The following is a 26892-nucleotide window of genomic DNA, read 5'->3' on the forward strand; positions in this document are numbered from 1 at the left end:
TGTGGCCCGTAGGCTTTGGTAGTGACTCGTAGTCTACTCTTTTTTGACTTTGCCTGTGCCGGAGAGGCGACCGGGTCTTAAGCAGTAATGTGGCCCGTAGGCCTTGGGAGTGACTCGTAGTCTACTCTTTTTTGACTTTGCCAGTGCCGGAGAGGCGATCGGGTCTTAAGAAGTAATGTGGCCCGTAGGCTTTTCCTGTGAGGTGTCGAGCTATGATTGTGTTGCATCAACTTCGTAATGCCGGTCACCCACTCCTACAAGAAGTTACTAGGAGCTCGACCTTCGGGGGCAGCACTACTAACTTTAGGTCGCCAGGTCACACGGGAGCCTTGGAAGGCTCGACCGGTAAGGGCGCCTATGTATTCTGTTGGCCGCCAACTCCCGTGGAAGCAATGAAGAGCTAATCTTTGTAGGAGGGACCTTGCCGAAAGGACTGAAGAAGGATGATATGAATTGAAATTAACGTTGGTAGAGCTACTTAGTCTATTAGCTCCCTGGTGGCAAACTGCTTGGTAGTGAGCTCCCCGGTGGCGAACTGCCTTGTGGCGAACTGCCTGGTGGTGAGCTGCCTGGTGGTGAACTGCCTGGTGGCGAGCTGCCTGGTGGCGAACTGCCTAGTGGCGAGCTGCCTGGTGGCGACCTGCTTGGTGGCGAGCTCGCTGGCGGCGATCTCCCCAGGGGAGAACTGCCTGGTGGACTCGTCATTTTACTTGCTCCTAGGCGGCCTGTAACTCAGAGAATGATGGAGCTCCCTGGTGTAGCGCAACCCGACTGCCCTCTGCATGAGGTGATTTCCTCTCCTTTGTAGGCGGTCGGAGCTGAGGAACATACGAGAACTGAATCAGAGGACCCGGGGGTATTTTCCTGGTGGGGACTCTCCGATGCCTAAGTTATCATTCTGATTACAAAGAGCTTGGAGAGAAATGAAAGAGGTAGAGAGCAGGGGTTCCCATCTTTTTTTTCTTCATCCCTCTCCCCTTTAGGGGGTGAGTCTTTATATACCGGAGTCCTCGCGGGTTAGGTGGGTGAAAAGCCTCCAAACGGTAAGACTCGTCACATCCCGTCAGAACCGAGGTACAGTGGTGAACTCCTCGAGGTCGTCAGGATGGCGCTTGTGTCAGGCGGCCAGGTCGGCGCCTGGGCCAGGTTGTTAGGGCGGCGCCTGCGTCAGTCAGCGGGTCGGTGTCTGGGCCAAGTTGTCAGGTCAGCGCCTGTGTCAGTCGGTGGGTAGATGTGTAGGCCAGGTTGTCAGGTCGGCGCCTGTGTCAGTCGGCGGGTCAGTGTCTAGGCCAAGTTGTTAGGCAAGAGATCTTCCTGCGATATGCCAAACTACTCCTGTACCGAGCTACCCTACAAGTGGCGAGCTGCCCGGGGGAGCTATGCCGAGCTGCTTGCGGTGAGCTCTCCCGAGCTGCCTAGCTCCTTGGCGAGCTCTTTGGTGAGCTCCTTGGCGAGCTCCTTGGTGAGATATCGAGCTCGTGGGGTCTGCATGCCGAGTTTATCGGTGGGCGTCTTATGGGCGGCTAGGTCGGCCAGGTCGGATCATGTGCCAGGATGATCCAGGTCGGCCAGGTCACGCAGGCCGCGCGTAGGCCGCGTCAGGCCGTGTACAGGTCGCGCCAGGTTGCTTGCAGGCCTCGCTAGGTCGCGCCAGGCCGCGTACAGGTCACGCCAGTCCGGCCAGACCGGTGCCCGGGTGGGACACCAACTTGGTAAGTTGTTGCCTGGGTGTTTGCCTAGTTGTCACAAGGTGCCATGTGTCACAATTTCACTAGAGGGCCAAATCTGTGCTCATCAATTGCCCCCCACTCTCGAGTTGAGAGTAACTCAGCTAAGGGAGTAGATTTCTTTTGGCCCATAAGTCGACGAGCTAGTAAGTGCTGATCCAATTCCTTAGGCTTTGGAGCTTCCTGTATGTGGCGAGCTGCCAGTAAGGCGAGGGGGCTTCCCTCGTTCAATAGTGTAGCCCTTAGGCTCTGGGGCAACTTATAGTTGACTTTTGCAGATTTTGCTCTTGCTGAGGAAGCGACTGGATATTTAGCAATAGTGTGGCCCGTAGGCTTTGGGAGTGAGTTGTAGTCTACTCTTCTTTGACTTTTGCCCATGTCGGAGAGGCGACCGGGTCTTAAGCAGTAATGTGGCCCGTAGGATTTGGGAGTGACTTGTAGTCTACTCTTTTTTGACTTTGCCTGTGCCGAAGAGGCGACCGGGTCTTAAGCAGTCATGTGGCCCGTAGGCTTTGGGAGTGACTCATAGTCTACTCTTTTTTGACTTTTCCCGTGCCAGAGAGGCGACCGGGTCTTAAGCAGTAATGTGGCCCGTAGGCTTTGCTTGTGAGGTGCTGAGCTATGATTGTGCTGCATCAGCTTCGTAATGGCGGTCACCCACTCCTACAAGAAGTTACTAGGAGCTCGACCTTCGGGGGCAGCACTACTAAATTTAAGTCGCCAGCTCACACGGGATCCTTGGAAGGCTCGACTGGTAAGGGCGCCTATGTAGTCTGTTGGACGCCAACTCCCGCAGAAGCCACGAAGAGCTCATCTTTGTAGGGGGGACCTTGCGGAGAGGACTGATGAGGCATTATCTGAATTGAAAGTAAGGTTGGTAGAGCTACTTAGTCTATTAGCTCCCTGCATAGTCTTTGAATTCATAAAAAATGTAAATTATAAAGCGATAGATTCAATTTCTAAAAAGTGAGGACTTAGCTTTGGTAGGATGAGAACTTAGCTTTAGTAGGATGAGAACTTAGCTTTAGTAGGATGAGAACTTAGCTTTTTGTAGCGTGATCCCACAGACGGCGCCAATTGATGTAACCGTTTTTGGTCACGTACCATTTTTCTGTGATGTATAATTTTTTTTGGCTAAGTACCTCGTTATTCAACCCGGTGGTGACGTGCCTTGGTGATGAGCTACTTGGTGGCGAACCGCTTGGTGGCGAACTCCCTGGTGGCGAGCTCCCTGGTGGCAAACTGCTTGGTGGTGAGCTCCCTGGTGGCGAATTGCTTGGTGGCGAGCTGCCTAGTGGCGAGCTCCTTGGTGGCGAACTCCCCGGGGGAGAACTGCCTGGTGGACTCGTCATTTGACTTGCTCCTAGGCGGCCTGCAACTCAGAGGATGATGGAGCTCTCTAGTGCAGCGCAACCCGACTCCCCTCTGCATGAGGTGATTTCCTCTCCTTTGTAGGCGGCGGGAGCTGAGGAACCTGCGAGAACTGAATCAGAGGACCCGGGGGTATTTTCCTGGTGAGGACTCTCCGATGCCTAAGTTAGCATTTTGATTACTGAAAGCTTGGAGAGAAATGAGAGAGTTAGAGAGCAGGGGTTACCATCTTTTTTTTCTCCATCCCCCTCCCCTTTGGGGGGTGAGGTCTTTATATTACCGGAGTCCTTGCGGGTTAGGTGGGTGAAAAACCTCCAAACGGTAAGACTCGTCACATCCCGTCAGAACCGGGGTACGGTGGTGAACTCCTTGAGTTCGTCAAGTTGGTGCTTGTGTCAGGCGGCCAGGTCGGCGCCTGGGCCAGGTTGTTAGGGCGGCACCTGCGTCAGTCGGCGGGTCGGTATCTGGGCCAGGTTGTCAGGTCGGCGCCTGTGTCAGTCGGCGGGTCGGTGTATAGGCCAGGTTGTCAGGCAGGAGATCTTCCTGCAATACGCCAAACTACTCTTGTATCGAGCTACCCTACAAGTGGCGAGCTGCCCGGGGGAGCTATGCCGAGCTGCTTGTCGCGAGCTCTACCGAGCTGTCTGGCTCCTTGGCGAGCTCTTTGGTGAGCTACCGAGCTCCTTGGCGAGCTCCTTGGTGAGATATCGAGCTCGTGGGGTATACATGCCGAGTTTACCAGTGGGCGTCTTATGGGCGGCTAGGTCGGATCATGTGCCAGGTCGATCTAGGTCGCCAGGTCGCGCAGGCCGCGCGCAGGCCGCGCCAGGCCGCGTGCAGGTCACGCCAGGCCGGCCAGACCGGTGCCCAGGTGGGACACCAACTTGGTAAGTTGTTGCCTGGGAGTTTGCCTAGTTGTCATGAGGTGCCACATGTCACAATTTCACTGGAGGGCCAAATCTGCCCTCATCAGAATCGGAGTATAAAGTTTATACTTGTACGATTTTCCACCTCAGACAAACATGGCTTAAAGAAGAATCTTGGGACAGGAAACAAATAGCTGGTCAAGTGTGAGCATTAATAAGAATGAGGTGAAGAAGAGTTTTCTACATGACTGACATGGCAAATCAATGTAGTTGATTTGATGCAAGGTTCAAAGTGTCGACACGTATCGGCTCATATCGGTTGATACGTATCGTTCTGGAACTCCTCCGATATGCCCCTACAATGGGTGTATCAGGGGTCTAACCAGTTCTAGGTGTGGAGGAGTACTAAACCGGCTCCCCTGAACCAGTTGCGAAAAAAAAAAGTACCAAAAGCTATATCGATTCGCCCGATATGCCCAAACCACCACATCGGACGTATCAATATTTTGAACCTTGATTTGATGTGGCACTAGCTGGATTATCCATGTGCAATTGTGCATAATATTTATTTTTTCCGATCCTTTAAAATACTAATATTATTCGGCATCATAATCACTCTTTTTTTTTCCATTATTACTTTGGAAATTATAGTTTGTGAAAATCGTATGATATGAAAATGAATTGTGATCACACAACTCCCATTCCATTGGAATGGTTATAACCCCATGTCCCAATTTATGACCTCAGCTCTTGAGGTTTTTCTATAGCATACTATATGATTCTTGGGCTAGGATAACACTTATTCCGTTCATTAAGCACGTGAAAGGAATAGTACATTTATGAATTATGGCATATTATGCTTAAATTATGAGTTGTATGTCCAAATCACATGTGATATGTCCAAAGTCAGCAGTTTAGCACGCGTGGTGGTCACATTAACCCGTGGTCATTAATCAAGGTGGGGTCATAGCAATTCATTGAAGGTTGTGATTTTACCGTTTTAGCCCAAGAGGCCAAGACTCAAACCGAGTTATATATAAAAGGGTTATTAACTTATTATGTAAAACTCAAGTTTTCTTTATTTCTCAAGAATTTGTCCTTACTTTTCAAAACCTCTTTAGATCCCTTGTGAAATAAATTTTGTTATTTGAAACTCACCTTTTCTTAAAAAGGTGTCGAGTGTCAACTAGCTTGTTGGTCAACTCTCTAGTATCTGGTTGTAGTATAGACATGAGATAGAGTCCTGCCTTAATTAACCAAGGTTGGGAGGGGGGGTTACGGGTTTGGGGAGGGCTTGTGCAACCTGTTTGTCTACAAAAAATCATAAAAGAAGAAAATGCAAAAAGAAAAAAATTTTGGGCTCATTTGATTCACAAGAATAGGGGTTTAGAATTAAAATTAGACCAATTGTTTGGTTGGGTAAAATTAGAATCTCACTCCTATTCCTGGTGGAATGGTCATTCCCTCACCCTCCTTTTCCCTTGGAAATGAAATCCCATTCAAAGTGATTCCAATTTCCATTCTGATTAACGTTTTAAAAAATGATCCAGAAACGAAATGTTTTAAAAAATACTAAAGAGTGGTAATAGAACGAAATGCACATGAGGCCCATTGGAATGACAGCTAGATGACCAGTTCAACTATTACGCCATCGGCGTGTTGAGTCCGTGTTTATATGTCTCATTCTCCAAAAGTCAAATTACAAGTCCAATAATAAGGAATCAATGGTTTAATGAAATGAAAAAGAAAAGTTGTTGTATAGCTATAAAATTCTAAATGGATTAAATAAACTGGTGTTAAGTGTTTATTCGTGATATTATATGATGATTTTTCTATTGGCAAATGACATCATTCATGTGTCTACCCAAAAAAAATGCCTTCATTCATGTAAAAGCAATAAAAAAGGAGATAATGCAGAATTCTTTTTTATTTTTATTCGTGAGAAGATGTCTATTTTAAAATATATATCTTAACTAATTTGTTCCAGAAAGGTATTACTGATCTCAACATTTCGGGTTCGATATATAAGCAGGTCCTGCCCCCACTGAATTAAGCATCAACTTTAGAGTCTTAACGCTACCCTACCACATGGTTAGGGCGAATCCAATGGAACTGTAGTAATGACTTAAGGTCTAGGGATGGTAATTTTTATTCTACGTGGTGGGTATCTGTCTCTACCCACCCGATGAGTTCAAATCAGCCCCCCACCAGATTGCCCCCCATAACGTTCCACAGCATATTCCTGTCATGTATTGTGAGTATTTCCCGATGATGACATCATCATTTTTGGTATCATCATTGGGAGATGTTTTCAATACATGGCTTGAATGTGCTGTGGGACGTTGTGGGGGATTGATTTGCTCTCCCACCCGATGGGGTTTTTCTTTCTTTCTTTCTTTTTTTTTTGTTTTTGAAAAGCAAATTTTGGAATTATACAACTAAGTATCTATTAGGCTAAATCAGATCTTCCCTGATGACCTGCATATTTGAAAGACATACGAACCATGTATTAGGTATTGAATTTTATATGAAAGATAATTAATAGTTATATTTTTTTGCATATTTTAATCAAATAATTGAAAATTTTGATGTTTGTTAATGTTATTTTACTTATTTATTGCTTACATATAACAAGAGACTAGATGAGGGTTTTAGACCCAACCTGTACACCCTTAAATGTAGGGAGACTGGTAGGGTCGGGGAGGGTTTTGCGTTTTCACGTGCAAGGAGGGTTGGAATTTTGAAAAATCCAATCTTCTACATATTTTGGGGAGAATATGGGTTGGGAGGTCTAAAGAGGTGGATAGAATTTAGAATTTACAAAACCCTCTTCGTTGCCATCCCTACTCAGGTGAAACCCATGTACGTAGGTTTTCTTTCATCTTGAAGCATATATCGAATAAAAGAAAATTTCCATGCCCGTGGTTTTAAGGGGTATTTGGTATAGTGGTATTGTGTTGTTGTTGGGTTATGGGCTGATAAATACAAATTTGTGAGAAATATGTATTGCCACATCATATAGTAGTATGGGAGTGTATTTCAACTAGAAAAATTTGTATTAATCAACCCAAAATATTTCAAGTAAAAATTTGTGTGTGATTTAGGTAGAAATATGAATTCGTATTGATCAACTCAAAACATTTCAAGTAAAAATCTCTCTCTCTCTCTCTCTCTCTCACACACACACACACAAATTTGTATTGATCAACCCAAAATGCAACAACATTGTACCAAAAGGGGACTTGAATGATCAGGATTCAAATCTTAAAAACGACCCCTCTCTTTATGTGCAGGGATAAGGCTGAATATATGTCTGTCCCTCCCTAAACCCTGCATTGGCAGGAGTTTTATGCACTAAGGTGTCCATTAGGCTGTGTTTGGTTTGAAGGAAAAGGTAGGAAAATCTTTACAAATCTTGTATAAATTTCTCTGCTAAATTGATGGCCATTAGAATATTCAATCATTCATAATTTCTCTCCAATACTGCTAATCTACTATCACTACCACCCATCAACACCATTACATGTTGAAAGGTGGTTTCCAATTTGTTTGAATTATTATTATTATTATTATTATTAATTAGCTATCGATAAAAACAAATAAGTTGTGTCTTGCTTGTAGAACTTATCAATCCTAAGAAAAACGACCCAAACATAATTCTTATTATGTTTGATGATGGATTACTATCTAGTTTATTAGAGGCTATATTTTCGAAATTTAATTGCCAAAATTTGGATGCAGAGCAGAGCAACAACCAACAACGATGATCCCAAATTCCATTCCGAAAATAGTTCAATCTTCAATATGAAGTAGACGATCTCGAAGTTTAGTGGTCCAAGCCAACCATATTTGAAAATTTTATAGTGATGATGGTACGGGTGGTTACTGGTGCGCATTAGTGTCCAATTCCAGGAAAACATTTGTAGACGGACAATGAAATTCGACTTTGACTTCGCGCAACAAGGGTTAGTATGCATCATTGTCTTAGCTTGTGTGAAGACTGTGAATTCTTTCAATAAAATACAAGAATTATTGGCCTTCAGGCCCTTCATTGAAATTATATGCCGTAAGAAAAGAAGTATACCGATATATCTAATTCAGAAGGTCAGTAAGAGGGTTTGAGGACTTTCTAGACAATCTACCCCATTTAATTAGCCACGTGGAATGATTGTGCGTCAGATGTCGACTGTTGAGCTGTTTAATTTAAAGCATTCAGTGGGAAGGCATGATACCGGAAAAAAAAAAAAAATCCAAACCCGAGGTATACGCAGTCCCTGCATTGTATTTGTATGTACACGAATCAGGAATCCCTCCCCTCTGATGCCATTCCATTGGTAAAAAAACCAAAAGAGAATCAGACCGCTAAACGAATTGACCAACGGATTAGGTGCTTAATCATCATTCATCAGTGTGCTAACCGTGTATGCCCTCCTACGAGCTTTAGTAAAATGGATTAGTGCATCCGGATCTTCGGAATCGCCGCACACTGGGAATAATTTCCAATAGAATTTCTTTCCCTATATCGCATTCAGACTACGTTTTTTTGCCTATAAAAGGAGATGAAGGCAGGACGATAACACGGCCTGAGCCTAGAAAAAAAAGGGTATAGAGAAACTGGATACAGCAGGAATAATGGCGGATCCAGTTGATGAGAGGAAAGAAGTTAATGGAGAGAAAAATAAAACTAATCTAGAGGAAGAAATAGTGATTATAGAACCGGAAAAAACTATGCAAGACCGGAAGTTGTCATGGGCGAAGCTTCGCCATGTAGACTCGCTCCACTTGGAGGCTGGGAGAGTTTCAAATGGTTGGATGAACCACACTGCGAAGGTCTGAGAGTAATTCATCTATGTTTTTTTCTTTGTTAATCTCTGTTTTTGGGCTGAAAAAATACAAATTTCTGCTGACTGACTAACAGATGGATTGGAGAACGACGTTGAGTCTGGCATTCCAGAGCTTAGGAGTGGTGTACGGGGACATAGGGACATCTCCACTTTACGTGTATGCAAGCACCTTCAGCGACGGAATCCAGAACAATAACGACATACTGGGCGTGTTGTCTCTCATAATTTATACACTAGTTCTCGTACCCTTGATTAAATACGTGTTCATTGTTATTCGGGCCAACGATAATGGTGATGGTGAGTTCCATGCATGACTTACTTTCGTTTATATCTTGATCAGATCGATCGATCCTACTGCAGTTTAGAATAAGTGTTGTGACTGGTAATTAATTGATTCTTTAGGGGGAACCTTCGCGCTCTACTCCTTGATATGCCGGTATGCGAAGGTGAGCTTAATTCCAAATGATCAACCGGAGGACAGGGAGCTGTCTAACTACAGACTGGACACGCCATCGAGACAGTTGAAGAGGGCTCAAAAGATAAAAGAAAAACTGGAGACAAGTAAGGTGGCTCAAATCGCGCTCTTTCTTATCACTATTCTGGCGACCTCCATGGTGATCGGGGATGGAGTTCTTACTCCATGTATCTCAGGTCAGTAGCTTCTTTCAGTTTCAAGTCATTGACTTTTATCATATCAGAGACCGTAACAGTTCAATTGCACAACAATGAGAAGGACATATTCTTCGCCAATTTTAATTATATGATTAATTAATTAATTTATTGAGAGAGAGAGAGAGAGAGAAAGATGTGTGACTCTCCGGTCTCCACTCTCCACCAGACTGACCGTCGTCTGTGGTCTCGTACACGATTTGAGCTGATTTTTGAAATATAAAGTACGAACGTGCAGAAAGCGGATCTTCCGTGCTAGTCGCTACCGCGAGCGAGCAATGGAGCAAGGCGGTGCTGTGAGCAAAGCTCTGCCCACTGGCCAGTGGCCACCGATATGCTCAGTGTTTAGGAAAACGTGGACTGTGTCTGTGTCTGGTTATATTTGAATAAGATCCGGCCTGATCAAGTACTATACCCGACTCAAAGCAAAATGTTTCGTTGCTCCTTGCTCGTGCAAAATTTGATAGAAATTAATTCAGGCTTTTCCTATGGCTTATTTGCTTTAGTATCTTAGAAAGTGCTATAGTTGGTTGTAGTGGAGATTTGGATCGAATATCCGGATCCCACATTCACCAGGGTAGGGAGTGAATCAAGGAAAAAGAAAAGGGTTTACTTTCCTAAGTCCTAACCCAAATCTATAAAACAAGGAAACCCCTATTATATTAAATTATTAATACCAGAAAAATATATTAATTATTAAGGGGAATGATTAATTACACACCATGTAGCCTTCAAGAAAAATAATAGATAAATAACACACTATGTAGGTTGGTCAAACCGTATCTGCATACGGTTGCTGCATTGCTTTTCTACTAATATTGGCAACTGTGTTGATTGGCCATGTATAAGTGCTTTTTTGGTCAACCCATAAGCCCACGAGTAGCAGCTGATGCTCGATGGCTAGTTTTTCTACTTAAATTTCATAGATTCCCATGAAAGATGGCTATCTTTTGACTTGTTGATGGTAACAGAATATGACAAGTTTGTTTCTGCTCTTTCCTTTTTTTTCTTGGTATACTACATGATTCCTCCATGCAACTTGGGTGGGCTGGAACGGGTTTAAGATCAATCCAGGCCCAACCCTTATTTGAACCTATGATCCGATTCTGGACTGAGCCTGAGAATAAGCCTGATGTGGCCAACTCTGAATCCAACCTGAACTAAAATTTGACACATTCAGGTTGGAATCGGGTACTTATTTAATCAGGTCCAGGTGGATCTATTAAGCCCAAGGTATTTAAAAAGAAAATGCTCTAAGCGTATTAGCACAAATAATTTAAACCATTATATTAGTATTGAAAATTTTATATTTTGTGTATATACATGCATATGCATACATGTGTAGTTGGACCGGGTTTGGGGAGGAAATTCGGGTCCAACCCAAAATATAAAAGTCCAGTGTTTTAGGATCAAATCAATTAACACTTGAGAGGACGAAAAATATTAAATTCTAAGCCCAACCATTTATTCAAAAACCATCTGCCTATCGTGTTTTTGGTAAAGCTTCCACAGTCACACTTCACACGCAGGTGAAACCGTGAAACTTTCACTTTATGATTTCAGTCATCCGTGAATTCCATGCGTCACCCTAATTTTGCCTTTGTTTTTTTTTTTTTCTTTCCTCCGATCTTCTGGAGATTCTCTTGTGGCAAATAGAAAAGAAAAAGACTTGATCAATGAAATTGTAATTTTCATTGCAGTGCTTTCAGCGGTCAGCGGAATCAAGCAGTCAGCGAAATCCCTTCATCAAGGTACTTTAACATTTTCTTTTTCTCCGCTCTTGTAAGCATCACGGTACCTTTACATGTTTCTACCAAAGAAAAAAGTAATTTAATTTACATGACCACCACATCTCCCGTGAAAAAAATTAAATTAGTTAAAAACATTAATGCACCATTAACCATAGTTATGAAATGCAAAATGGTCAGGTCAAACATAGCGTGAACCGCTTTTTGATTTCCATCGTTGGCGTGAGCCTGTTTCATTGGAAGGTCCCAAATCATTCATGGCTCTAAAGCTTAATTGGTCCACGTCTAAAGCTTATGAGGTGAACCACTGTAAAGACTCCTAGTTACAAGTCATGTATGCCTAGCCAAAACCCTACAAGTGACGCAATTCCAAACTCCACAAGCTCCAAACTTATATATGCTTGCATGTCCATTCACAGAAAGAGATCGATATTATCTTAATCAACATAAACAAACTGATTGGGTCCTACAGTCAAATCGATTTTGATTCAAATCATCCATTTCCCTAGAACCTAGCTACCAAGACAAATATATAGTTAAATCCACTAGTAATAAAAATCAATTTGTTCTGGTACGGATCGATGAAAGTGTTGAATTGACTAATTTCAAAGTCAGTAGATATATAGATGGAGATGTTAATAAACTAGTATGCTGTAAGGCAGGGTTTAATTTAATTTGCGACTGCTAATTAACTCGATCCATTTATCTTTTTCTTTCTTTCTTATGTGTGTTGTCATTCTCCAGACACCATAGTCGGAATTTCTGTAGCAATTTTGATCTGTCTCTTTGCTGTTCAGCGCTTCGGCACTGACAAAATTGGCTACTCATTTGCACCAATCATCATATTGTGGTTTTCTTTCATTGGTGGCATTGGTCTCTACAACTTATTCAAGCACGAAATCGGTGTTTTACGTGCTTTCAATCCAAAATACATTATAGACTACTTCAAAAGAAACGGCAAACAAGGATGGAGATCTCTAGGTGGTATTGTGTTGTGCATTACAGGTGGGTAGAACTAGCTAGCTAGCTCTCGATATTTCTCTTAATTTGTACTATTCTCATCACCACCACCTACTTTTACTTGGCGTAATGGAAAACAGGCACTGAAGCCATGTTTGCTGACTTGGGTCACTTCTCAGTCCGAGCCATTCAAGTACGTATATGCCATAGACTCATGATCGATGAGTCCTGATGCTGGTTAAATATTAATTTAATATTTATTACTCGTCCAAGTTGTTTAGTTTGCCAACAGTATATAATAATGGACATGTCAATCACCATGGCGGAATTGAATTACAGATAAGCTTCTCCGGAGTTGTTCTTCCTGCACTGCTATGTGCCTATATTGGTCAGGCTGCATACCTCACCAAATTCTCTGATAAAGTTTCTGATACTTTCTACGCTTCCATTCCAAGTAAGTCAAATTAATTAAGTTGATGATTATTATGGGCTGTGCGTGTTAATTATATAACTTTAATTGAATAATTAACGGGATGACATGCATGCAGATCCATTGTACTGGCCAATATTTGTTGTGGCTGTTGCTGCTGCCATCATTGCCAGCCAAGCCATGATATCTGGAGCATTTGCAATCATATCCCAGTCGCTAAGTTTAGGTTGTTTTCCGAGGGTGAAGGTGGTTCACACCTCCACCAAATATGAAGGGCAGGTTTACATCCCCGAGATTAACTACATTCTCATGATCGCCTGTGTTATAGTTACTGTCCTCTTCAAAACTACAGAAAAGATCGGCAATGCATATGGTAATTCTCCTGTGGACAGAAAGAAAATGAAAAGATTAATACTAATTATAATGGGATATATTATTGGGGTTTTGGTGCAGGCATTGCAGTGGTTGCTGTAATGGTGATTACGACACTTTTAGTTGTTCTCATAATGCTCATGATATGGAAGACAAAGATTTGGTGGATCACACTGTTCTTTCTGGTGTTTGGTTCGATAGAATTCGTATATCTGTCCTCCGTCCTGTCTAAGTTCGTACAAGGAGGCTTCCTACCGCTGGTCTTTTCAGTTGTGTTGATGGCTATAATGGGCATATGGCATTATGTTCACAGAGAAAGATACGTGTTCGAGCTGAGCCACAAGGTTTCCGGTGAATTTGTAAAAGATTTAGCCAAGAACCCAGCTATAAGCAGGGTGCCCGGAATTGGACTTCTATACTCGGAGCTTGTGCAGGGAATTCCACCAATATTTCCCCATTTTATTGCTAATATACCATCCATCCACTCAATCCTAGTGTTCGTCTCTATAAAGCACATACCAATCAGTAAAGTTGCCCCGGAGGAGCGGTTTCTATTTCGACAGGTTGAGCCCAAAGAATATTGGATATTTCGGTGTGTCGTGCGCTATGGATATAAGGACCTTATTGACAAGCCGGAGGTCTTTGAGCGTCAACTGGTGCAATACTTGAAAGAATTTATCCGCCATGAACACTTCATATTCGAAGGTATTCCTTCTCATCATCAACAAAAAGCAGCAGCTCTGGAGCCTGCTGATGAGGAAATGAGCCTCACGTATTCCAGTCTACTATCAAAAGACGGGGTGTTACGTGGATCAGGGCGGTCATCATCAAGAGTGCGTGTTGATCAGGAACCCATGCAACAAAACATCCCATCAGCTCGTAGTGTTTCATCGGAATCTACCATCAATACAGTGGTTGCTCGATCAACAAATTGTTCGAATCGAATAGTGAGTGGGCCCATACAAAGTGCTGAAGAGGAGATGCAGTTTATTCAGAGACAGTTGGATAATGGGGTGGTGTATCTCTTGGGAGAAGCAGAAGTGGTGGCCGAAGAGGAATCCTCCTTGTTCAAGAAGTTGGTCGTCAACTATGGCTACAATTTCCTGAGGAGGAACTTCCGACAAGGAGAGAAGACAATGTTGATTCCACGGGAAAGGCTCCTCAGGGTTGGAATGACATATGAGATCTGATTTGACATAGATGTAGTAGTCTATCAATCATTACTCGTTAGAACATATATTATGCGTACGTACGACTCCTGAATCTCGTCTGTACCATAAACTTATCTCGGATAATTAAATAAGTTAGTTTTCTCCTTTTCGGAGAAAAGAATGTATATTGCAAAACAACACCTTGGCTTTTGGGACATACTTATTTCAGAAACGGAGATGCCAAATAAATATCAATAAATATCAGGTGATGAAATGCAAGATTATGTCAAGGAACTATCCATCGTGTTACTAAATATTATATAGTTTTTCTTTATATATATATATATATAATGCTGATACTAGCTAGCCTTGGTTCACGTCCAGTCAACCATGTGAAGGATTTGACAATTTATTTTCATCTCTCTTTTTTGCATGTTCCACTCAATAATCTTATACTTGACTTATTATGGTTTCACAGCCAGATGACCATACGAAATCTAATCCATTTATTGCATTAAAAAAAAAATTAATCCATTTATTTTATTTCCTCACTCCAATCTCCACGCTCTGGTCTATAATATATAAGGTTTTTAAAATCGGATTGGACAATGAAACCATTCAGGGTCCGGTTACAGGGTTGAATGGTCCGATCGTTTGAATCAAATGGACGGCTCATTCTGAATAAGGATTAAGGTATCGATATGATGCTTTTGATACGGGGTGTATCGTATTCATATCTATGATCATAGATACATGATATGCTACGATTGGATATGTACCTTACAAGTCGTGTGTATCGGTGCGATATGCCTCCGTATCAGACCGTATCGCACTATATCGAAGGATACTATCCAATACACACCGATACGGAGGTGTATCCGTGTCTAGCTTGACAAAATTGTACATTGAGTACTTTTGGATTGTTTTTCATCTTTAATACAAGTTAAAAAATAGTATTATGAAAACTGAAAAAAAAAATAATTTAAGATTTAATTTTTTTCACAAAAAATTAATAAAAAGTAAAAATTATAAAAATAATATATTTTATCTACCTTGGATGAGTTATATATTTTATTTTACACATAATTATTTGTTAAAAATGAAAACATAGTTATTATTTGAAAAAAATAGTTATTATATAAAAATACTAAATAAATAAATTTTCCCAACAAAATTAATGAAAAACAAAAAATTATAATTATAAAAACTGAAACAAATAATTTAAGATTTAATTTTCCCAAAAGAATTAATAAAAACTGAAAATTAAATATAATTTATTTTATCTACCTTAAATGATTTATTTGTTTTATTTTACAATTATGTGTAAAATAAAAAAAAATTATATGTTAAATATGAAAACATATTTATTATTTAAAAGTATTTTTTATTTAAATAAAATACTAAATTAATAAATATTCCCAAAAATTAATAAAAATTGAAAATTATAATTATAAAATTGAAAGAATGATAATTATTGTACAATGTTTGAATGTTCTAGAGTTCCAGTATTGTTCATTGTAATATTTCTTTTCATATAACCTATTGAAGTATGCATTTCTCATGTCTTTATATCTTATTCATAGATAATTCAGCTTTTGGTTTAGTATTATTAATGTATTTATGTGATTTGTATGCATTTCACTAGCGTATCCAAGCGTTTCTATATCTTTCATTTGTATCCATGCGTTTCCAAAGCGTATCCATATCCATATCCATATTTGATTTATCTGATACGATACCCGATACCGATACTTTAATCCTTGATTTTGACAAAAGAAATAAAAAATTAAAATTAAAAAACGGCCAAAAACCATTGGACGGTTTGCCCGCCTAGTTTAACGGTTTGTTGACTAAATCAACGGTTTTTGCCAAAAAGATGATTCTAGGGTAAAATAGACCAGTTTTTGTTTTTTTCAGTCCAACCATCCAGTTTGATCCGATTTTAAAAACCATGATAATATCCATCTCCCTCGTGATTCAGTCGTAGTGGTTGAATACCAGAGTTTTGAAGTTACGTTCCTTCCAATGCCTTATGCATATAAATCCAAGCAATTCTATTTTTTAATGTTTATTTAGGCAGTGTTTAGCATCGTGTTCATCTCGTGGATGGGATGAACACCCGTTTTGCAGGTTGTGGACAGGACCTGTTCTATCCACACCACAATTTCTCATCCACGACAAAATCTTGTGGTTAGGGACCGTCCACATTTGATTTTTGATCTTCTACTTCACACTTTCCTTAAAAGGCTAAAACCTTATTGTCTGTTTCACATTTTAATATTTTTATCAATAAAATATTAATTATTTAATTTTTAAATTTTTTAAATTTTTACTGTTTTATCAATAAAATAATATTTTAAATATATTTTTTAAAATTTTAATTATTTTACTATTGTTTTTTATAAAAAATTAAATTTTGTTGGTTAATATTAATTTGTCGAATCATTTTTCAATATATTTATCATATAAAATGTCAAACGGTTCCCAGACCGTTTGGCCTGGGAACCGTCTAGGCAAGCGGTTCCGTTTTATCCCAAACCTAGTTTTTGGCCAAAAACCATTGAAAAAGTCAACAATCCGTTGACCGAGCGATCGAACCATTGACCCATTCAACGGTTTTTTACTGTTTTTTTTAATTTTTAATTATTGTTTATTTTTTTAATTTGTTTGTCAGCACGGGTCGTCCAATTGAACCAGACAGTTGGACTGTCAACCCAAAAACCGATGGCCAAAACGGTTCCGTTTCTGGGTTCTTTAAAATGTTGGTGTAGATCACTCATAAATGTATATGAGATACATGGAATAAAAAAGAATGGTGTGGATCCACGCCTACAGAACGCCATTGTGGGTGTGGATTGGTCCAGTCCACACAATTTGCCCACAGTTCAGAATAGTTGTGGACTGAGGTGTGGTGTGGATTGATCCCTACCACAGGTGTGGTGTGGACCAATCCACACCCACCAATTTCTCATCCACACTATAGAACAGTGGAACACCCCCTTAATAAATGCTAACAATGGTGTGAGGAAATAGAGTAATAAATGCAAACACCTAAGTGACACTGATGTGACGATATTTTTTTTTATGAACGTCCATAAAACCAAACATAGAGTAAATTAAATAAGAAAATATTTGAGTATATAATAATCTTCCATTACAACTTCAGCCATTATGTAACTCAAAACCCTTAAAAACTTATTCATAAAATCATAAGGGGTCTCCGACAACATGGTTGGTTTTAATTTTGCATACATAGTAGTTGCTTTTGTTTTCAAAAACAAAACCAACCTTGTTGTCAAACACACCTAAGGCTGCGTTTAGAATTGGTGTAAATCAAGGCTGTGATTTATATGGTAAATCGGTGTAAAATCTCATCAAACATAAAATTTTACATTGATTATCGATGTAAATACTATATCAATAAAATTGATGTAAAACTTTACACCGATCACGTCACACTTTTCAATAGTACAATGATCATTGAATCATAGTTCAGTGTAAAACGTCATCGGTATACCGTTTCCAAACACAGCCTAAGAGACAAAGCAATAGATTTTTCAGTCCAGCCACTTTTTAGATATATATTATATCAAACGATCTTCAAAGACACAAACTATGTGATGACATAATTTATTATTCTTTCAAATATTGGAGATGTAGGTTGGTTATCTACCTAGAAAGTAACCTTTCCCTCCAAAGAAGGAGAAAACTTTTTCTGCATCAATTTTTGTACTCCATGTTATCAATCATTTCACACATAATCCATTGTAGAGAAAGTAAAGACTAAAGGGTAGTAATTAATTGTCCAAATAAAAAGAAAATAAAAAGTTTTTCTCTCACCAACTTATAGTTGTGCTTTTTTTTCATCAAATTAAATTATATTATTGTAGGTATCAAAGACAATTTTGATAGCATTTATCAAGAGATTCATTGGATTTGGTTGATGATTTTTTAAATATTTTTTTTTTATTTATGACATCCCAAGATTAATCTTAAAAGTATGAACCAATCAGGTAGGTTTTTGCCAAAATTCATGGGGGTTGTGATTGATCAAAGCCTCTCCGATCTAATGTCTTTCTGACATCATTGATTTTCCCAATCGAAAAAAAAAATGCTTAACATTTGTTTTCTATCTACCTTTGATAAGCGGTTGAGTTGGTTCTCCATCCACTGTTGTAGGTACTATCAAACCACGTGGTTTGAGTTGATCTTCTCACGATCAATGCCTAACTACAAAGTTAGCCACATAGAAAACTATTGATTTTCTCACAACATTGCAAAAGAAAATAAAAAAAAAGGTTCTGAAATTATCTATTTTGATCACATAGAACACTATTGAGCTCCTCTATAAGATAAAAAATTTTGTCTTCTTAAAACATCAACCCAATATGATTCTCATAGAAACACTTGAAACCTCTGGGGGTGTTTTTATTTTCTATACCGTAATCCACTTACTTTTCTACGTACGTAGATGATGATGGCAAATGCCTTACAGGGTTATATACAATGTTTTTGAATCGTTGTTGACCCAGATGATCGGACTGTTTGGCCCGGAAACCATCCAAGCAACCAGTTCTGTTTCACCCCTAATCCGTTCTTAGGTCAAAAACCGTTGACTTTGTTAGAAAACTGCTGACCCAGGCAGTCGAACCATCAATTCGTTTGACCTGTACAACGGTTCACGGTTTGAGAAATTGCAGAGAGGGAGAAACTCTGAGTCTGAGACACAAACTCAGATCTGATATCCAGAGAGATTGAAGAGAGAAGAAGAAGAAGTTGCAGTTTTCTTATCTGAGAACTCATATCTCAGATCTCAGATCTATCATCTGCGTTGTTACCACTATCACCATCTCGTTGTCGCCGTCGCCATCGCCGGTGAGTGTCGAATCCATTCTCCTCCTCTTCCTTCTTCTTCCTTCCTTCCCTCTTTCTTTCCTTGCTTTTCTTTCTCTTCTTTTCCTTTTTTTTCCCTTTCTCCTTCATTTGTTTCTATCATTCTTCTCTTCTTTCTCAATGCAAATCTCCCGAACCGTTCGATCCGGATGGTCGAACCGCTAACCCAAAGACCGGTAGATAGAACGATTCCATTTCCGGGTTTTTAAAACCTTAGTTATATATGTTGATTTAATAGTGTATGATGAAGAGGTAACTATACCTTTCCATTTTACCTTTTGTCGATTTGTCTGTATGGTGCATGATTCAATACTAAAAACTCGCCAGAACTGTTATTCATTGAATAGAATATGACATTTTACATAGATGCATATGGGTTTAAAGCAAATTATACGAAGACTGGAAAATATCTTACAAGTTTAATGAATATGCAAGCCACCCCTGCAACTATTTCAGCACCTCCCCATGATCTGAAAAGGGGTAGAAAATCCTACAAAATATGAAATCCAGAAATAGAAGACATTAATAAATAGCAATTCTTATATATATATATATATATATTAATTTTGCCAATGCTTATTCTATAGGAATGTGCTTTAAAGCATTATGCTTTTTCTATCAAATCAAATTTACTGCATCAAAAGCTTCCTCTTGATCCAACAGTCTCATGATTTGTGATGACTCTTACTTGATGGCCTTCTCATATGTAGCATAATCCTCCTTAAGACTTTGATCATCCGTATAGTTTGAGAGGCCTCAAATGTAAAGCTTTAAAGATAGCATTCATCTAATATTGGCCATTGGAACATAGATGGATTAGATGCTAACAGTTCGGAAAGTGACTTAGCTTCCTATTGTCATATGAATTTCGAGATTATATCTCCGCCCCACAAGGGGCCACCCCACAGCCCCAATAAATATTTTGGACTATTTTGGACCAATCTAGTTCAATGTGTCTAATCTGTTTAAATTCCTGTTAATTTAGATTGGTTCCAATTCAAACCTAGTCCATTGATACTTATTCTCTTATCTTCTACCAATGGACCAGATATTGGCTCAATCCAATATAAATTCATTATGGACGGATCAGGTCCAATCCAATATGTCTTATTGGTCCATCCAAAATCAATTTGTCTTATTGGTCCGCCCAATCCATCCAACCCAAAACCGGTTCATTGACACCCCTAATTACAATTTAAAATTTAAAAAGAGAATAATTTTGCATAAAGAGAAGGGAAAAAGGAAAATGGAGAGAAGGTTAAAAACAAAGCAATAAAAGAGGAGCATGTACATCGGAGTAGATCCGGACTCAAAAAATAATCCAGTTTTGCTCCTCAAAAAATGCTTCTCACACCATCACAACTACACATTGGGAACATCTCTCCATGAATGATAAAATACATGTCCAGAGATACTTCCAATGCAGGACTGAAGGTGCTGTAAGGAGCGCTCCTCACACCATCCTCACCTAAATATGGAAGTCATGTATTGGGAATAATGGAATATCTCTCCATGAATGATGAAATATATGTACAAAAAATATTCCCAATGCATGGCTGAATGTGTTGTGAAAAGGGCTATTTAAAGAGCAAATCTGGTCTCGTTTCAACCCAAGAAAGGAATAAGAGTCTGGATCTGGTCCTCACACTAACCTTATAACACGAGTCCGGATCTCCTGCCCACACAAACTTTACCCACATAACATCGCAGCCATACATGGAGAACATCTCATCCTCTTATAATATTATGCAGGGAAAGACGTTCCCAATTCACAGGGATAGTGTGTTGTGGATAGACGTGGGCAGAATTATTATGAACAGGAAATCCGGAGTCTTATAACATCAGAGCCGCATATCGGAAACGTCTCCTGTGCTCGTTTGCCTTTATTTATGGAAGGGAGATGTCGGTGTGAAATGCGCTCTGTGATGTCGGTGACGGGTGACCTATTCACGGGCCGGGTTTCGCTCTATTTTACACTGACTAGGACTTGGGAACGGGCCCATTAGAATTTTTGGCAAAAGCCAAGCCCGAGCCCGGCCCATGAACAGGTCTTCGTGACTGTGGCGGAGGTAATAGGTACTTAGGATTCTGATTGATTCTGATTGGAGATCCCAAAAGGCTAGTACACGACAGAACGATTCGGTCCGGGAAGCAAGTGATAGTTGAAAATGGCCAATACTCTGCAACGAGGCTTGTCTGCTGCCACTGTACTTCGTCGTTCTGCTTTCCTCTCTTCGTCGAGATCATTCTCCGCAGAGGCATTGGTGGAAGTCAAACCGGGAGAGGTCGGTATCGTTTCGGGAATCCCTGAAGAGCACCTTCGAAGGAGGGTACGTTTGCTAATGTCTAGTTTTTATTTTTATTTTATTGTTTTGATTTACTAGAGTGACTCGTTCACGATAATCTGTTTTTTCAATCTATTTAATCAAGCCTCTATATGTTCTTCTAAATCATTGAGTGAGTTTATATTGGTCTATTAATTAGGCATAGTAGGTTGAATTCGTTTTTCCATAAAAGGGGTGAAAAATATCTGGAATATTTCAGACTTTCCACCATAATTCTAGTTTTCCAACATAATTCAAGTTGTGATTTCTTCCCATATTAGTAACGATTTGAGGGGAGGGGGCCTTTTGCAAGTTCAATTACTTTACTAGTAAAGCTTTGATAATGGATTCAAGATAATGGTGAGAATACATTTATACTATTTGTGTGACTTTCCCAATTTCAGTTGCTTTACTAGAAAAGCTCCGAAATGGAATCTAACATAAACCTGTAAGCATTTGTAATATTAGACACGTGGAAGTACAAATGCAAGTGACTCAACGTTCCCAAGTATACAGGAAACCAAGAGGTCTATTTATATTGGTTATTTCATTTGTATCTGCCCATTCAATGGAGGTAGACTTTCATTTGGAGATTTATAAAGTTCAGGGAAACAAAGATAGTAACTTGGAAAGTATGAGTGATTAATACAACTTGATTTACCAAAGTATCAATCCCCTCTTACAAGCCTAAAGCTAGTTCTTTCTCAGTTACAGTGGGGGGGGGGATATTGCATTTCAATAATTATAAATTAAAGGAATTTTTCATTACAAGGCAATATATATGTATATATATATATATATTAATTACAAAGATAGGATAGAAGAGAAAAATTGATCCCTGGACTTATAAAAAAAGCTATAGTTGTGTTTCAATGGATAGATCTAAAGCTCCAGGACTTGACGGTTTCACTATGGCTTTCTTTCAGGATTGTTGGAATATCATCAAGTTAAATTTGTTGGCAGTATTTGAGGAGTTTGCGGAGACTCACTTATAAGTCCAAGGACCAATTCCACTTTCCTGGCTTTGATCCCTAAAAAGGGAGAGACTGTTCAATCGAAAGACTTGACCCATCATCTAGTGACTAGCATTTATAAAATTTTGGCCAAAGTGTTGTCATTAAGGTTAAGATCAGCCTTGCCAAGTTTAATAAGACAATCACAAGGGGTTTTTATTCAAGGAAGACAAATCATAGATCAAATCTTGATAGCAAATGAATGTGTGGAGGAATTCAAGAGAAGGGGGAAGAAAGGTTTTGTATGTAAATTGGACTTGGAGAAAGCGTATGACATGGTTGATTGGTCTTTTCTGTTGGAATCCCTGAGGAACTTTGGGTTTGGAGAGAAATGGTGTGGCTGGATTGAGGCTTGTTTAAAAACTTGTAATTTTTCAGTTTTAATTAACAGAGTAGTTAGAGACTTCTTTCTAGTCTCTAGAGGGTTGAGACAAGGGGATCCTCTTTCTCCTTTCCTTTTCACCTTGGTAGTCAATGTGTTTAGTAGGCTCATTTCGAGAGCTGATGGGTTGGATATGTTTAGAGGATGGAGGGAAGGAAGAGAGGGTATTGTTGTGTCACACTTGCAATTTGCGGATGATACAATCATTTTTTGTGAGTCTGGAGATCCCTCAAAGGCTAGAAACTTGAAAGGAGTAATAAAGTTGTTTGAATGTGTATTGAAGATGAAGGTTAATTTTGAAAAGAGTTGTGTAGTGGGGGTAAATTTGGAGATGGAGGAGTTGAGTGGGGTAGTAGAGTCCTTAGGTTGCCTTACATGTAACTGGTCCTTGAAGTACTTGGGTATGCCTCTAGGAGATAATCCAAGAGAAGGAAGATTTTGGAATTCGATCGTAGAAAAATGCACAAAGAAGCTAGTAGTTTGGAAGAGAAACTACATTTCTCTCAGGGGTCAGATCACTTTAATTAGAGCTACTCTTGCAAACTTGCCATCTTACCTTCTTTCCGTCTTTAGAATGCCACAAAAGGTGATTTTGAAGGTAGAGAAAGTTATGAGGGATTTTTTGTGGGATCTAGGGGAAGGGAGGAAGGATCATGTGGTTAGGTGGAAAATAGTGTGCAGGAGGAAGGAGCAGGGGGGTTTGGGATTAGGCAATCTAAGGAAGAGAAATACAGCATTACTAGGTAAATGGTTGTGGAGGTGGCCTCTAGAAAGGAAGAGACTTTGGCATGAAGTGGTAAGGAGTGTGCATGGTGTTGCAGACAATGGTTGAGATGCTGGTGTATCTCGGCGTGCTACGCTGAAATCCCCATGGAAGGCTATTCATAGTATTCTTCCCGTTTTCCTGAACCTGATCAGGTATGATGTTAGTACTGGAGATAGGGTTTTGTTTTGGGAGGATGTTTGGATTGGTGACTGTGCCCTCCTTGTCTTCCATCTCATGTTTTAAAAACAAGCCAATTCAAAGGTTTGTATCCTCATCCTTTTCTTCTGGCTTAAACTGGAATCTGGGTTTTAGAAGAGATTTGAGAGATTCTGAGCTTGAACAGGTTGCTTTGCTCCTTAAAACTATTGATCCCGTTTGTTTGAACTCTCTTTCTATAGATTCCCGTATTTGGAAACCTTTACCTTCATGATCCTTTTCTTGTGCTTCCTTTTTTGCTTCCTTGTGCTCCTCTCCATTGCCTCAACCTTTTCATAGGAAGTTTGGTCCAAACCTGTCCCTCTTAAAGTTGGAGCCCTTTGTTGGGAAGTCTCCCTTGGGAAAATCAACACTTTGGATGTTTTGCAAAAAAAAGAAGACCTAGTCTTTGTATCTCTCCTAACTAGTGCACCCTATGCAAAGCAAACGAGGAAAGTTGCTACCATATACTAATCACTTGCCCTTTTGTTGTAGGCCTTTGGGAAAAGCTTTTTGATCTTTTTGGGTGCAGGTGGACAGAACCAGTGCTGATTTGCAATCTTTTTGATCCTACAACTTTCAGGTGGCCAAAGATAAGAGGAAGAGTTTTGTGGAGGTGTGTTAGAGCTGCTTTGGTGTGGACGGTGTGGGAGGAACAAAATGCTAGAATCTTTAATGACAAGGAGAGGGATCAAACATGTGTGTTAGAAAGTATCTTATGTAGGGACATAAGCTGGGTAAAATCCTTGGATCTGTTCTCTTCCTACACTTTTGATGACATAAGGAGAAATTGGTAACAACTAGCTAAAAGTTCCGCAGTCAGAAGCAAGCTGGTGGTGGATTGGAAGTCTCTTGATGTAGGCGTCATTAAACTAAATTTTGATGGCAGCAGTTTGGGCAACCCAGGGCCATCTGGGATAGGGGGAGTCTTTAGAAATGATAAGGGTCAGATTGTAGCTCTATTTTCTGGTCCTATAGGGTGGGGAGACTCAGTAAATGCAGAACTCCAAGCTGTGTTACAAGGAGCAGAATATGCAAAAGAGTTGGCAGTGGAGCATTTAATGATTGAAGGTGATTCCAAATTGGTTATTGGATGGCTAAAAGAACCAGAGATGGCAGCCTGGCCGTACAGGGGGCTTTGAGAAGATTTAAGTGGCTGACTTCAAATATTTCAGTCACAGTTCAATGGGAAAGAAGATAGGCAAATGGGCTGGCAGACCTCCAAGCTAAACAAGGAGTACATAGGAATCAGCTCTTTTGGGATCAATTGTAAGCTTTATGATGTAGTTTGGAGGCTGCACCTCACGCCTCTTAGTGAGGAATTGTATGATGTATACTTAGTTCTTTAATTAATAAAATTTTCACTATCATTATCTATAAAAAAAAGACATGAATCACAAACCCTGAGAAACACAAGTTACCTCTAAAGCAGATGGTAGATGGGTCATAAATCACCAAACCAGTTCATCAAATCGGACTACTAGAGTTGGAGTGCAAGTTGATGGGAAAAGAAAATAATCTAGAAAAATGAAGAAAATAAAGATGAAAGAACATACACAAGATTTACATGGTTCAGAAAAGAAGCCTATATTCATGGGATAGGGAGATCAATTTACTATTTAGGAATTGAAGAATTCATGTCCACGGAGCACAGCTGATCCCAGCCATTCCCTCAAACACAAAGACAAAATAATATGACAGCTTAAGTAAGCTTTAAAACACAATTTTCCTAAAATTACACACAGACCCATACAAAGAATGTAACTGCATCACATTAACACCATCACATCCTCCAACACGATCCCCTCCACCCCAAAAAAAATCCCTCCCCCCCCCCCAAAAAAAAAAAAATAAAAATAATAATAAGAACTTGAAAAGTAGTAATTAGGGATAACTGGCCAAGAAACAGAACCTAACAAAAACAAACACTCAACTACACCGTGCAAAAAATTCAGAAATAAATACAAATGTCCCATCATAAAGAAACCCCAAAATTAAAGATAACTAGTTCAACTCTTGTCCAGCTACCTCTAATTTGGAATTCATGGTTGAACCTAAGAATTAAGATACTATATCCCATTCACTAATAGATTAAGTTATTAAGCCCCAGGCATGCTTATGTAACCACCAAGACCTACACAGTTACTTGATTGTTTCACTTTCATTTTTGTTTGTTGAATTTAATTCATTTCCTTCCATACATGTCAGGTTATAATATATTCACCTGCTCGAACTGCAACCCAGCAAGGTTCTGGAAAAGTTGGAAGGTGGAAAATCAATTTTTTGTCAACCCAAAAGTATGCTCCATGATCTGCATTTTCTTGTTTCTTCCTTAATTAGTTATTGAGGTTGAGAATTTTATAAAAAGTATGTTTTAGTGTTGCTTTCAAGTTTTTATGAAGAGTTGGATGCCTGCACAAGACACAACTCACTTGTAGTAGATATATGTTTTAGTTTAGGTGTCCAAATATCTTTTATGGGATAAGGATTTCTTGTGACAAGTTTGTATATTTTAGTCCTGGTTTTTGGCTTGTTATTTTAGTATTTACAATACTCTTTGGGACCTTGTTTGTTAATAATCTGGTAAACCATTTATTTTAAATGACGGATAAAAATACTATTTCTTAATAATTGACTTATAATTTTGAAGGTGGGAAAATCCACTGATGGGCTGGACATCCACAGGGGATCCATATGCCAATGTTGGAGATGCAGGGCTTAGTTTTGATAGTGAGAAGGCTGCAAAAGCATTTTCTGAAAGACATGGTTGGGAGCATGTGGTATGGTTGCATGGTTATTTGAATTTCACAAGAAAATGAACTGTTCAAGAATCTTTATATCTTTGACCTTCTGCTTTTTCTTGATAAGCAGCAGAATAATACGATTATATTCAACATGAAAGTCTACTGCATACAGAATTTTAGGAATAAAAGACAATACAAAAGCAAAAAGCTGACCTGATTCAGTGTGTCATACAAAACTTTTTTTGAAGATAAATAAAAAGTAAACTTTATTAGAGAGAAAGGAAAAGGAAATTACAGCAGGGTGATAAGGAATCGCCCAACAATAGCAGACCCAAAAACAACAGATTGGCCCTAACAAAACCCCAAAAAACAGAGAAAAAACTTACAGACATACTAAAGCTCCTTAAGAAACAAACCCATATCCAAATACAAACAAC

At 39.7% G+C, this 26892-nt stretch overlaps 2 protein-coding genes across 3 annotated transcripts in view; both read left to right on the forward strand.

The window, feature by feature from the left end:
* Positions 1 to 8525: 8525 nt before the first annotated feature.
* LOC104609719 (potassium transporter 5-like) lies at positions 8526 to 14336 on the forward strand. Its single transcript, XM_010276094.2, has 9 exons — positions 8526 to 8794; positions 8883 to 9105; positions 9211 to 9459; positions 11178 to 11228; positions 11970 to 12230; positions 12326 to 12378; positions 12525 to 12639; positions 12734 to 12988; positions 13069 to 14336. Exons 1-9 carry the CDS (start codon positions 8597 to 8599, stop codon positions 14175 to 14177), a joined length of 2514 nt encoding a protein of 837 aa, XP_010274396.1. The 5' UTR covers positions 8526 to 8596; the 3' UTR covers positions 14178 to 14336.
* A 6696-nt stretch (positions 14337 to 21032) lies between these two features.
* The window catches only part of LOC104609721 (NADH dehydrogenase [ubiquinone] iron-sulfur protein 4, mitochondrial-like), a 41902-nt gene continuing 36042 nt past the window's right edge, over positions 21033 to 26892 (forward strand). The window contains exons 1-3 of one of the 2 annotated variants that reach the window (XM_010276097.3): positions 21033 to 21361; positions 25920 to 26008; positions 26362 to 26491. In XM_010276097.3, the coding sequence (XP_010274399.1) occupies positions 21200 to 21361; positions 25920 to 26008; positions 26362 to 26491 (381 nt within the window). In that variant the 5' untranslated portion in view covers positions 21033 to 21199. The remainder of the gene's footprint in view (positions 21362 to 25919; positions 26009 to 26361; positions 26492 to 26892) is intronic. The other variant, XM_010276096.3, reaches the window with a different exon arrangement.

Source organism: Nelumbo nucifera, chromosome 1 (genome assembly GCF_055504915.1).
Source record: "Nelumbo nucifera cultivar China Antique chromosome 1, China Antique-T2T, whole genome shotgun sequence".
Taxonomy (NCBI): domain Eukaryota; kingdom Viridiplantae; phylum Streptophyta; class Magnoliopsida; order Proteales; family Nelumbonaceae; genus Nelumbo; species Nelumbo nucifera.